This window comes from Gopherus flavomarginatus, chromosome 8 (genome assembly GCF_025201925.1).
Source record: "Gopherus flavomarginatus isolate rGopFla2 chromosome 8, rGopFla2.mat.asm, whole genome shotgun sequence".
NCBI classification, from domain to species: Eukaryota; Metazoa; Chordata; order Testudines; family Testudinidae; genus Gopherus; species Gopherus flavomarginatus.
The window spans coordinates 11967464-11979837 of record NC_066624.1 but is presented as its reverse complement, the minus strand read 5'-3'; the positions used below and the strand labels follow the sequence as shown (position 1 = coordinate 11979837).

Here is a 12374-nt window from a genome sequence, read left to right as displayed (position 1 = left end):
GAAATCAACTAAAACAATCAGAGGATTCCACCACTACCCTTACAGCCAATGACGATCCCAGCTCTGTCACATGAAAAATTACTCTTTGCACATGAGTAGCACAGTCCATTCTGCTGCCTACATGTCATTTTAAAGTGCAGCAAAGCATTTAAGGTGGCTCTGGTCAAAGACAGAGGATAAGTGAGAGAGGCAGAAAGACAGCATGGACTGAAGCAATAACTTACCATGAGTAAAATATTTAAAATCCACTACAAATTTCACATATTCATATGTTAGGGGCTCATTTGGATCTAAGCTTCCTCTTGCTAAATGGCAGCAAAACTCTATTTGCTTTTCAGCTGAAACGAGAAAGAGAAAAGAACATTTTTAACAGTCCCTATGTCTGCACTTTCACACAGTCCATCTATCTAATCTATCTAGGTTTTTATACAGACCCCATCTCTGTGGTATCTGCGCACATTCTGTTGGGATGTTCCCGATATCCCAAAGTAAATAAACAGCAACTACTGAAACGTATCTGTCTGCTAGGTTAAGAAAAAGTAACCCCCACCCTAGTCTCTACAGCCTCCTATTTATAGTGCTATACTAGGGCTGAAAGTCTGGGTCCATGGAAGTCAAAGTGACTTTTGCTATTGACATCAGTGGAGCCAGGACTGCACTCAAGGTCCCGTAGGGCTTGGCTACGCAGAGTGCCAGGTTTGTGATTTCTAAAGCCCACTAACTTGCTGCACACCAATTGATCCATGACCCTGCTGGTGCCCACTAAAAGTTTCCTGGTGCCCTTTAACATACAACCACTCTCAAACAGCACCTGTTAAAGGGCACTAGGGAACTTTTAGTGCACATGAGCAGGGGCTACACAGACCGATTAGCATGCAACACATTACTGCGCTTTAGAAATCACTCCTCTCCCTGTAGGCACACTGCCGCACCCGATACACTAGCCCCAGTGAAGCTGGCTGAAGGCCCTGGGAAACTTTCTATTGACTTGAAAAGGTTTTTGAACAGGTTCTAATACAAATGAATATTCAGTGACACAAACTTCTCATATTATATAATCTGCAGCAAGGGTGACATTTCCCCTGTGCACAGGATAAGCACAATTCCAGGTAGGTCTTATTTCAAGGGCTTAAATGATGGTAAAGTGAGGACTGATTAAGCCATATGCTGGCTTTCTGCACGAGGGTGATTTACTCACCCTGCCTCCCCCCGGTCCCCTAATGCCACATCAAAAAGGGTAAGAGCAGCATACAGAGGTCCCATATCTGTCTGAGGAAGGGCTACCCCAGTACAGGTACTGTGGAAGCCAGTCATCAGGCTGACTCCGGAGGATCCCCTCGCAAGCTGGGGACAGGGCTGGGAGCAGAGGGGCAGGCTAGGGACAGGGCTGTAGCGTGCAGAGCTGTAGCTAGTCCTGAGGCCCGTAATACAGACAAGTCACCCGAGGCCTCTCCAGTCCTCTCAACATCAGAAGGAAACAAAGCCACCCCCAAAGCCAACTCTCCCTCTCGGCTGGGAAAGCCATGCCTCTTAGAGACTCACCACCAAATCTCGCCCTGGGAGAGTAATCTAAGGGAGTCAACTGAAATGAATCCATTTCATTTTTCTATTGGGATCAGAAATAAACAACAAAGATTACGTGACACATCAAAGGGCAAATACCAAATTTAATGATGTGCTGAAGTTTTAGAAACCTGTGAAAGAGAACTGGCACTATGTAACAGAAAAGCCAGCGTCGTTACTCTCCCTGGGAGCCGTTTGCCGGTTAGAATCTCCCCCTTAAATATAGTCTTGAGAGATGCTTACTGTTTAGAAAATCAGCTGCAACAGGATCTGTCATGAGCACATGTGGAGAAAGGAGCTTGTACACTTCACTCTGTTCCCGCTCAGGCAGAAAGTTTAATATATTTTGGTCCACCAAATCTGACTGATACAAAAGAATGCTTTGTCATGTTCAGCAGTACAGCGTTAACCCGTCCAGAGGCACAAACACTTTGATCAATGGGTAGAACGGTGGGCAGATGCAGTCATTTTAACAGGACAACTTAACACAAGGAAGTTACATTAGACAATGTTAAATGAAAGACAGAGAGAGGAGCTGTGATTCTCATTCTCTCCGCTGTTCTCGAGACACCGCCCCTTCCTCAAGACAGATAGGTATTATTATTATAATTATTACAATTTCTTATATACTGCTATTCATGAGTTGATGTCAAAGCACTTCCCAATCATTTAATGTATTTATCCTCACAACACCCCTAATGAGAGAGGGAAGTAAATTTACAATCTAAACCTAGATAAGCAGAAACATTAATCCTGTGTTTTCTTCTGTACAGGGAAAATTCATCTTACTCTCTGCTTGTCTGACATAAATAGAAAGCAGGCAGTGTTGTTGTAGCTGTGTCAGTCCCAGGATATTAGAGAGACAAGCTGGGTGAGGTAATATCTCTTATTGGACCAACTTCTGGTGGTGAGAGAGACAAGCTTTCGAGCTGCACAGAGCTCTTCTTCAGGTCAGGGAAAGGTACTCAGAGTGTCACAGCTAAATACAAGGACAAGCAGATAGTTTAGCCTAAGTAGTTAGCACATATTCTAAGGGACCAGTCAAGGTGAAGTGGCCATATCCTGACATGAGTCTGCACATGATACTCCCCACGAAAATAAATGGGGGAGTCTGTGTAAAAATCAATGGTCAATATGGAAAAAAAATGAAGGTTTATCCACATCATAACATCTGTAGTAAAATGAGGCTGAGCTAAACAATTACAAGGGGAACTTCGTGCTACTCCAGAGGAGAGACTTCCATGAAACTTAAGCACCCCTGGATCTGCCCATCATTCAGAGGATTAAAGCCAGGGAAGCCCCAATAAACCCTGACACCAGAGCTGCAGAAAAGCGTACCAAGGAGGAGGTTTGGAAGATGCTTACGCTAGGAATGGGGTAGCACCTGAGCATTCCATCAAGCAACAGACACACTGTGAGTTGGCACAACCCTCATAGGTAGTTCACATTCAGCTATCCAGTAACTCAAAGTTAACAGTGTTTGTGAGTGAATTTCTGAAGTCATATCTCTTCAGATCATAGCTAGGTGTCAACTCCAGAATCTACACAGGGCTTTCAGTTTCTTGAATTAACCAAGGGGATTGTAATTTCTAGTGTTGACACTACAGACATATTTGTTCCAGGAAACAAGCATTTGTCGATAGTTTTGTAACAGCAACTAGAGCAGTGCAGAGAAAGGAAGTTCTGTTTCACAAAGGATTTCAAGATTTCAAACTTTGGCTTCATTCCAAAAATTGGGGAAAAAACCCTGAACATTTCAAAATTCTCCATGAAGGAAAATTCTAAAAAAAAAAAAAAAATGCTTGCAGGTCAATTGAAATGTTTTGTTTCAATTTCAGCTGGTAAATATATTTTATATAACATAATGCAGCATAATAACAACATTTAAAAATAGAAACAAAAAGGACATTCGGAACCAAAACGTTTTGATGCAACAGTGGTGAATCATCATTTCAACATCATCAGAAAGTTTTCCTGTGGTTTTCTTCTGATACAGAATTCCAGTGAAATCAACCCGATTTCACAAAGCATTTCAAGGTCAACGGGCCTGCATAGGCCAATGGAATACGGTTTCATTGAAGCTTCTCTGACCTGCTGAACTAACAAGGCAACACATCTTTTTGCCCTCTCTACACTAGCATTTACAATCATATGGCAAAAAAAAAAAAAAATCAGAGGTAGACAAACTATCCTATATGCACATGCTTGGCACCAAAGAGTAGAACTAACTACACTTTTGAGGGAATAGAAACAACTTCTGTACCAGATTGTTGCTTACTAGTCCAACACATTCTTCCCAGAAACCTCAGGCCTCAGACACATCTGATGCCCATGTGCTTTTGATCAAAAGTGAGGCGATTCAGCCCTCACACCATCTGTACATTGTTTGAAAATAGCATTATCAAAAGCACATTCCATGGCCACAATATTTTCCAGACACTTGGTGGAATAAACAACACACATAAGTGGCCTCAGATGTACAGAAAGCTGTGGCTACTATGATTCTGCATTTTTTTAAAGCTAAGTCAGAGATCCTAATGCAAAATCTATTACTTAGGGATTTCAGAGCAATTTGGGATACTCCCTAAAGGTCTGCTGGATTCATAAGCCAAGGAAGGCATTGCATTCATCCAGTAGTTCTCTCCTCCATGACAGATACAATCTGGCTAATACTGTGTACGACAAAGCACAACTGAATGGCAATTGACTACACCAGCTGTGTGAGTGGATTGCAGCACATGACGGGTTTCTCAGTAAAAGTGAAGTCACACAGTGCTTCTCCATCTGAAGCATCTCACAGCCCAGCAGGCTCCATGTGGGGAATGCTGCAACTTCCAGTATGCAATGTGGCAGTGGATATTAGTCAGGTATATAGTATTACTAGCCAGAATGGAAGATATGATTTAGAACACAAGAACATAAGAACGGCCGTACCGGGTCAGACCAAAGGTCTATCCAGCCCAGTATCCTGTCTACTGACTGTGGCCAATGCCAGGTGCCCCAGAGGGAGTGAACCTAACAGGTAATGACCAAGTGATCTTTCTCCTGCCGTCCATCCCACCCTCTGACAAACAGAGGCTACGGGCACCATTCCCTACCTCATTTGAGAAATGAGGGCAAATATCAGTCACACTGTATATCCTTCTCATGCTTCATCAGAAAGCTATTTCTTGCACAAGGCCAAATTCTAACCCCACTGAAGTCAATGGAAATCTTGCTGTTGATTTCAGTGAGGGAGGCAGAATTTGTTCCTCTATGACAATCTTAGGGTCAGACTGTGCATGGTAGGCACAAGGCCACCTGGACGATGGAACAGCTATATCACACAGCCCCAGAAGGAGCTCTGTGAGGGCTCTCTGTGCACAATCCCCGAGCTTGCTGGGGGAGTGTGCACACTGCACCGGCCATGGGATGTTGTTGTTGAGCCTCAGGTGTGCAACTATCTGGACATTCTAAATTAAAAACCAGACGTCCAAGCGTTATGTTGTTAGAACTTACCGGTAAATGTCCAAGAAGAGAGGAGACACTATCAGATACATAAATAATAATCCCGTCAGTGGTAAGTGCAATGAGGAATCCATCTAGTGCCTAATGATAAAAGGCAGGAAGAAAAATAAGAATGTACCTGTACTTCAAATACAATATAGAAGTCATTTTTTTCAAAAGTGATGCCTCTAACACTCTGCATCCAACATAAATCCATAGTGGTTCAGCACAGAAAGAATAAAAGTAATTACTAAACATGGTGCCTCATTCAGAGTCCTTCTAGCTAATTACTTTCTCATTAGCATTAATTTAACTTGTATTTTGCATCCACGGAATCTTGATTTAACATGAAGCAAGATATAGGATGTCAAATTCCTCATTCGCCGCCCATACTATCCTGCTGACTTCAGTGACTCCAACTATATGTAGCAAGTCACGCAATCGTTAACCTCCTGACTAACAGATGCCAAATACCATCATGGTGAGCACAGGATGGAAACGACAGACAGACAGATACAATTTACCAATTTATAGCTGAAGCCAATGAGATTTAAAAAGTTATTTATTTTGCTTACACCTGTATAGCCAATTACAGAAATGATTGGTTTTTTACTTTAGTTTGGTTTCTTTTTTCTCATCTACAATGGCTGCCCCTACTTCTCCCTTGCTGGATGACTGTATCTCTGATGTATAAATAGCATGTGTAAACTCTTCTGAGTTACCAGGGCCCGAAGCATTTGAGCTTACATGATGGGGAACTCAGCTGAAGTTCTCTTTGCCTTCATTCTGAGGCAGTGTGTTTCCTTCCTGTATTACTAGCCCAGGCCTCTATTCTTCTAGGACAGCTACCAAGGTCAGGAATGTTTTATCTCCGGTTAGCACAACAGACAAAGCAATCTCTTCCAATGCCAACGCTAATGATGCTCTGTAGCTTAGTTCACAGGCAGCAGAGATGGGTGGTGCAGGTATCCTCCATTCCCCCTTCTCCAGTCACCTCTCCTCCTCACTTACTCTGCCCTGACTCAAGCATGAAGAGCAACAGAGACTTGAAAATAAAAGTCTCAAACTGTCTCAGCACAGATTAACTTTGTGACTAAAAAACAAACAAGTACACATTGTGATACGGCCACACAGAGTGAGAGCTATTACAAACTCCCCTCCCCCTGCCATCTCTCAGGCTGGTGTCTATTTTGATTAAACCCGAATGAACTAACTTGTTTGGTGAGAACAACTCCCGGAAAGAATGAACAGACTTTTCCAAGGAGGTCACTCATGACATCCTGACAAAAAGGAATAACCAAGACACTGCAATGCTGCCCAGCATACACCCTTATTCTGGTGCCACTGACTTCAAAGGATGGGAGAACTCACAGCCGCAGTAGTATGCGACATGGAATCAGAAGCTGCCTTCTCTAAGAAAGGCTGGCAGAAATCTCAGCTCTTCTGCAGGATGTGTCTCCACCTGCTAAGAACTTTTGTAAGCGAGAACCAGGGCCTTTCTCCTCTACATGTTTCATGCAAAGGCATTGCTGGCAAATGGGGTAGGATTCACCGTTCTCTGTTTAGGCACAAAACAGGTACAGCCTAGGGCATGCAACAGCAGTGCGGGCTTTCCCACCCTGCCCTGCCAACAGGCTTCAGGCTAGACCTGGGAGGGAGCGAGTCACTCAATCTCTAGGTCCATTCACCTTTTGTCCTCTGTCAGCTCTGCTGGCTGTTCTGTGAAGGGGGTCCCTACCTTTTTCTCCCCCACACTGGATTTGCCACCTGTTCAAAGCCAGACCAGGTGGATAGTAACAGAAAGCTGTTTATCATCTGTAAACTCTGTCCGGGGCAGGGACCATCTTATTATTCTGGGTTGTACAATGGGGACCTGCCCCAGGACGGAGGCTTCCAGAGCATAACACAAACAATAACGGTAATAGTAATAATATAACGGCAGTCAGTGCTCTCCAGGAACGAGCTGTGTAGTCTCGGTACTTGCCAGCGGATGCAATGACCGAGAGATGAAAGGCCCTGTACCTCTGAGCCCACCACTCCCCCACCCTCAGAAATCTTTCATTTCTTCTTACCTCTAACATCAACTGGGTGAACTCCTCATTGCTAAGAAACGAAGGCTTCCAGTCTTGTCTAATCTCACAGGCCTCGGTCTGCGCTGTGATTTCTTAAACAGAAAATATCAGAAAAGCAACAGGACCCACATCAGCTGGATTGTTTTTCATTTTTGAGGTAGCGCTAGAGTTTTCAAGGAATAATCTCCTCTTACATGGAAGTCTCAGCTCCATCATCGTGCGAATGTCATTGGGAAGATCAAGAAAAGGGGAAGACATAAGGAGGTGGAAAAGGAAGTGTAAGAATAATTTTAAAAAGAAGATTGGGGCCCAAATTCTGCGGTCAGTTAAGTCAGTGTAAACTCAGAGTAATCCCCTCAGAGCCCATAGGGTTACTCCAGATTTACAGTGGCACCATAGACAGCAATATTTGACCACAGGAGGGGGTATTACTCAATTCATGGTGCTATATGCAACATAGGCGGCCACCTGGGGCATCCCTTAGCACTTGTGTGGCCAGATGCCAGCTGTCCCTTGTTCATATGGGTGTTTGACATGCTCCATGAAGCTCCAAGCAAGAGAATATGGAAATACCTTTCCCCCACGCTACCCAAGGCTCATCTGCTGCCCTGGCCTGGTAGCCACTGGCCAACTCTGCTTTGTTTGGGGACATGTCTTACACTGTGTGAAGGAGCCAGGAGACAGCCCTGAAGCGAGTCATCTGGTGCCCCTCCCCTATTAACACAGGGAGGCAGATTCAGGAAAAATAAGACTTGGGGGTTTGTGGGCAAGCAGGAGAATGAAAGAAAGGTCTGGGAGTCAGGAGAAAGCAAACAGCAAAGGGGCCATGGGGAGGAAGAGATACGGGTGCAAAGGGAGTCTGGTTGTGGGGAGAGCATGGGCAACAGATCACACAGCAAGGGCCAGGGCATCCGGGAAATGAGAGAGATGGAGAACTGGGACGCAGAACCTGGCAGAGCAGCGAGGGAGAGATGAGGAAGAGAAAAGAGGACTGAAGGAAGAGCAGCAGGGAATTAGATAATGTAGAGTGGGGAGCAAGGGATAGGGAGAGCAAATCAAGAGATGCCAGAGAGTACGGAGGGCAGGAGTGGACTAGAGCTCTGTAGTTAGACACACTGCTAGGCTCTGGCCTAGAGCTGCACATTACAACCACACCCTTTTTCAAGTGCTTTGTGGTTTAACGCTGCATCAGATAATTCAACCTCCTCTGGAAGCTGACTCTGGCTATTACCCCTTGCTCTGCTCACCGCTCCCATCACTGTGCTGTTTTGCAGCTCAGTGTCCCTCCTTTATTTGCAGCTCCTCAGAAATAAAGCGCTGGCCAGCTGCTCTCTGACTCCCTTAGCAATTCTCACACACCCCTTGGAGGGCGGGAAGAGCGGGCCGACCACGATCCAATACCTTTCTGTTTCTGTAAGAAGTCAATGGTCCTCTGCAATATTGTGGACTTGTCCATCTTGAGAGGGTGGCCATGACCCTGCAGCATCGTGCAGAGCTCTTTGATGAGGACATTGAACTGGTCTCGCCTTTTCTTTTCAGATTTGTTGCGTGATGCCCTGGTTGATCAAAACACAAACACCATTGAAGAAAGCAAGGGGTGATTGTCTCGATCCCACAAGGTCCTAAGAGGCTCCAGCCCAGCAAAGCACGACAGCACACGCTTAACTTAAAGTATGTGAACAGTCCTATCGGCTTCAATGGGTCTACTCCTATGCTTAAAGCTAAGCATGTGCTTGAGAACTTTGCTGGACGGGGGCCAGAGTGCTCAGCATCTCACAGCAGAATCAAGCTCACAAAGAACAAGGAACATCTGGAGGTTAGAAAAACCACTGATATTCTTTGGAGTGAATATGTTTATCTACTTCGGCAGGGTTTTGGTTGATTGGTTTTGTGTGGAGTTTTTTGAAAAGAAGTGGTCATTTGGTATATGCTCGAGCTGTGGAGGGTATTTTTTTTGGTTTGCTGCCAATTTAGAAGAAATATTTTAAATATTGCTTTGGGTTAAACCAACAATTGTTTCAATTTTTCAGCAAATCGAAAAGTTGGAAAAAAGTAACATTTTTGTTGTGACAAAATCAAAATGTGTCATTTCAATTTTGACCTTTTTTAACATAAAAATAAAAATTAATTGTTTTTTAAAATAAAATCAAAGGAAATTTTGAAAAGTAATTTCAAACTGAAAAATTGAAATGTTTCACTTTCTCCAAATTTTTGACTGAAACAATTCCATGAAATTGACATGAGTTTACAAAGCATTTTGATGTCACCAATCTGTATTTTTCACTGACAAAAAAATTTCATGTGAAAAATGTCACTCAGTTCCAACAGATGCATTAATTTTCAAAGAGCTCTTCACCTGGCCTCTGAAATTGCAGTCACGACTGTGTATGCTCATCGTTTTCTGAGTAGTTTCTTCATGACTTTTTTTTTGCATTGTGTGTGCCCAAATGGGTGAGATACCTATTTCCTGCTTTCTGCATACAAGTATAACATGCATACACAAGTTTTGTGCCCAGAAAAACTTGGCTGTGAAAAAACTGCACAAAATTGAGGCCACACAATAGTTTGAAAATCTGAACTGAGTAGAAACACGATGCTCAAAGAAACCACTCCCAACTCCCAACCTGCCTTAATAATGGTTAAGAAGGTTTCAATAAAGTTTTCCTCTTTGTTAAATCAATAGTAAAGCAGGAAGCATGCCCATGTGCAATTTCTTCCATAAAGTTCCTTTCCATGCTAGTATCACAAATGACCCTACTTTGCAGCAGGCGGACACTGACAGCACTAGTTGCAGTTAAAATCTTTGACAAGTTTATTCGTGTCAACAAGTGCTCCTGCTCGTGGGATCTGGAATGAGTATTTTATAGAAATCCCATCTAGGTTCAGATTTGAAAACAAACTCCCCACACCAGATTTGGGGGGATGTGTGTATCTCAGACCCAGTGTTTTCATTCGGGTCCATTTGTATTTGGAGTGAAAGTCCAAAGACCAATTAGAAAGGTAATAGTTTGTTAAGAGAGATGAATTCACACCCAGGATTAAGCTGGAACCTCCTCTAAGCTTCACAGAGAAATCATCCTCCAACAAGATACTTAAACCCAACCAGTGAAAACCCCAACCAGGAGCACTGAATCATAACAAACAGGGACTGGATGATCAATGATCCCGAGGGCAAGACAATGTAACCTAGCAATCCCTGAGAGCTGATTAGCCTTTTCTTGGGCGTCAGCTGCACCACTGGGTGATGAAAAAGGCTGCATATTTGTCCCTGCGCCAACTCTGACATATAAAGAATGTAATCTTGCTCCAGTGAACTCAATGGGATTTTTGCCTTTGAAACCCACAGTAGCCAACTGGGGCCTCAGAAAGCATTCCAGTCACAATGCAAGCAAATCTTGTTACATGTCCACATACGAGAGAGATTTAATGCACACTCCTTCCAGTGCTCTGTATGTCCTTCCATACCTCTTTGCCCTGTCCTTCTCATCTTCATCCATCAGCTCGTTTACACAACACAGGGTTCTGGAAGGAAAAAGCAGGGTTTACCTCCTTTAACATGCGGGAAACACTGTCCAATTACACTGATCCTGACAAGTCAGAATCCTTGACTCTAATACTCAAAACAATTAAAATCCAGAATATTCATTTAGTTTCCCTCTTCCCTTTCCCCACTCTCTCCTACTTTATGGTGCTTTTCTTTTTACACTGTATATTCAGCATTTAGAAGTGGTGTTTGGATATCAACTCAAAATATACAGTAATACTTCTGTGCAATGGAAAAATGATAAAACACGCTATAGGGCAAATTCTACCCAGTGACTTGCATGTTCATCTGAGTGCAAGGCGCCTGCGGGCAAATCAATAAACTTATATTTTGCAAACTTAAAAAATGAGAAGCCAGTTTCAGCATAGGGTCCGTGTCAGTCTGTGCTAGCACAAATTCCTGTTGCTGGTAAATCCACCAGGATGGAACTGCAGTGGTGGAAACCTCCCTTGCAGCGGAAGGATGGGAGAGGGGAATATGGAGCCGGTGCTGTCCATGAAGGGAGCGGCAGTAGGTAACAATAGGATATGATGAAGCCTGCCAAAGGATTCAAAGGCCATTGAGTAAATGCAAACACTTGCACTGATTTCAGTGCGCTTTGGATCTGGCTTGTCGTATATCACCTCAGAAGCCTCCTGGGGCTCAGGGAAGTGAAACTGGTACCTCTCTGCGCCAGCTGCAGTCTTTACTTTATTTGAAGTTCTTTCACTGCACAAGTAAGGGAAACAGTGAATGACAGCTCCCCTCAAGAGCACTCTGCTCTTGATTCCAACAAAGTGATGGAAAATTTAACACAACAAGGGTAACTTCTTAACTGGCAATTTGCTTTCTGTGACTCAGATTGGCCAATCCGGATCCAGTCACGTTCCAGATCTGTCAAACGGGCAGAGGCAGACAACCCAGCCACAGTCATTCCACACCCTTAATCTCCCAGAGCCAGCCTTGCCAGGTCATAGCCTGCCTAAGAGAGCTCCAAAACCAGTCCACAGATTGACTGGAATCTATGCCTGTCATTAACTTTAGCAGCCAATCAGAGTCCACAGTGCTAACGAGCACTTTCACTGGCAAGCCTCTGGCAACACACCCAGTGCCCCAGGAACATTCTTGATTGGACAGATCCAAATATTTTCCCCTGCTGCTGCATGCCAGCTCCAACCCCAAATGACTTAATAGCTATAAAAGTTGCACGAAATAGAGCTGTCCACAGCTGACAGGAAAAGTGTATGGCTGGTTTTTCAAAAGACGATGCCTAAATTAAAGGCAAACCCGGAGGTTTTCCAACTCTGCTTAGCCTCCTCTCTCCTGATCAGGAATACCCCTCACCGCAAGGGGCAAACTGGGCACAGGAAATGAACATTTCTACCCAAAAGGTGAGGGCGCATCAAACGAAGGGCGGGGTTCCAGATCTGAGTGCACATAACCGAATCCGAAATGACCTGCTCTATTCCTCAGATTCATCAGTGCAGACTGATGGGGGAAGGTAAGCACTTCATATCACCACGTAAATAGAGATGGGCAAAATTAATCCTTACAGGGAGAACAAATTTTAATTAACCCACAACTGTACTCAGACTATCAAGCAACAGCTACTAAAATCTGAAAAAACTCTGTTACACTTACTTAAGAATATGCTCTCTGTTAACCTGTCAAAGCTCAGCAAAGCCTCAAGGAGCTAAAGATTTTGGGCCATATTCTGGGCTGATTTACAC

General features: G+C 43.9%; 1 protein-coding gene across 2 annotated transcripts in view; it reads right to left on the bottom strand.

The window, feature by feature from the left end:
• The window catches only part of PASD1 (PAS domain containing repressor 1), a 77790-nt gene that overhangs the window by 38217 nt on the left and 27199 nt on the right, over nt 1–12374 (bottom strand). The window contains exons 2-7 of one of the 2 annotated variants that reach the window (XM_050964739.1): nt 10587–10643; nt 8523–8677; nt 7122–7213; nt 5062–5151; nt 1807–1927; nt 225–338 (exon numbers count right to left, since the gene is read on the bottom strand). In XM_050964739.1, coding sequence (XP_050820696.1) covers nt 225–338; nt 1807–1927; nt 5062–5151; nt 7122–7213; nt 8523–8677; nt 10587–10618 — 604 coding nt within the window. In that variant the 5' untranslated portion in view covers nt 10619–10643. Of the gene's footprint in view, nt 1–224; nt 339–1806; nt 1928–5061; nt 5152–7121; nt 7214–8522; nt 8678–10586; nt 10644–12374 lie in introns of those variants that run through there. The other variant, XM_050964740.1, reaches the window with a different exon arrangement.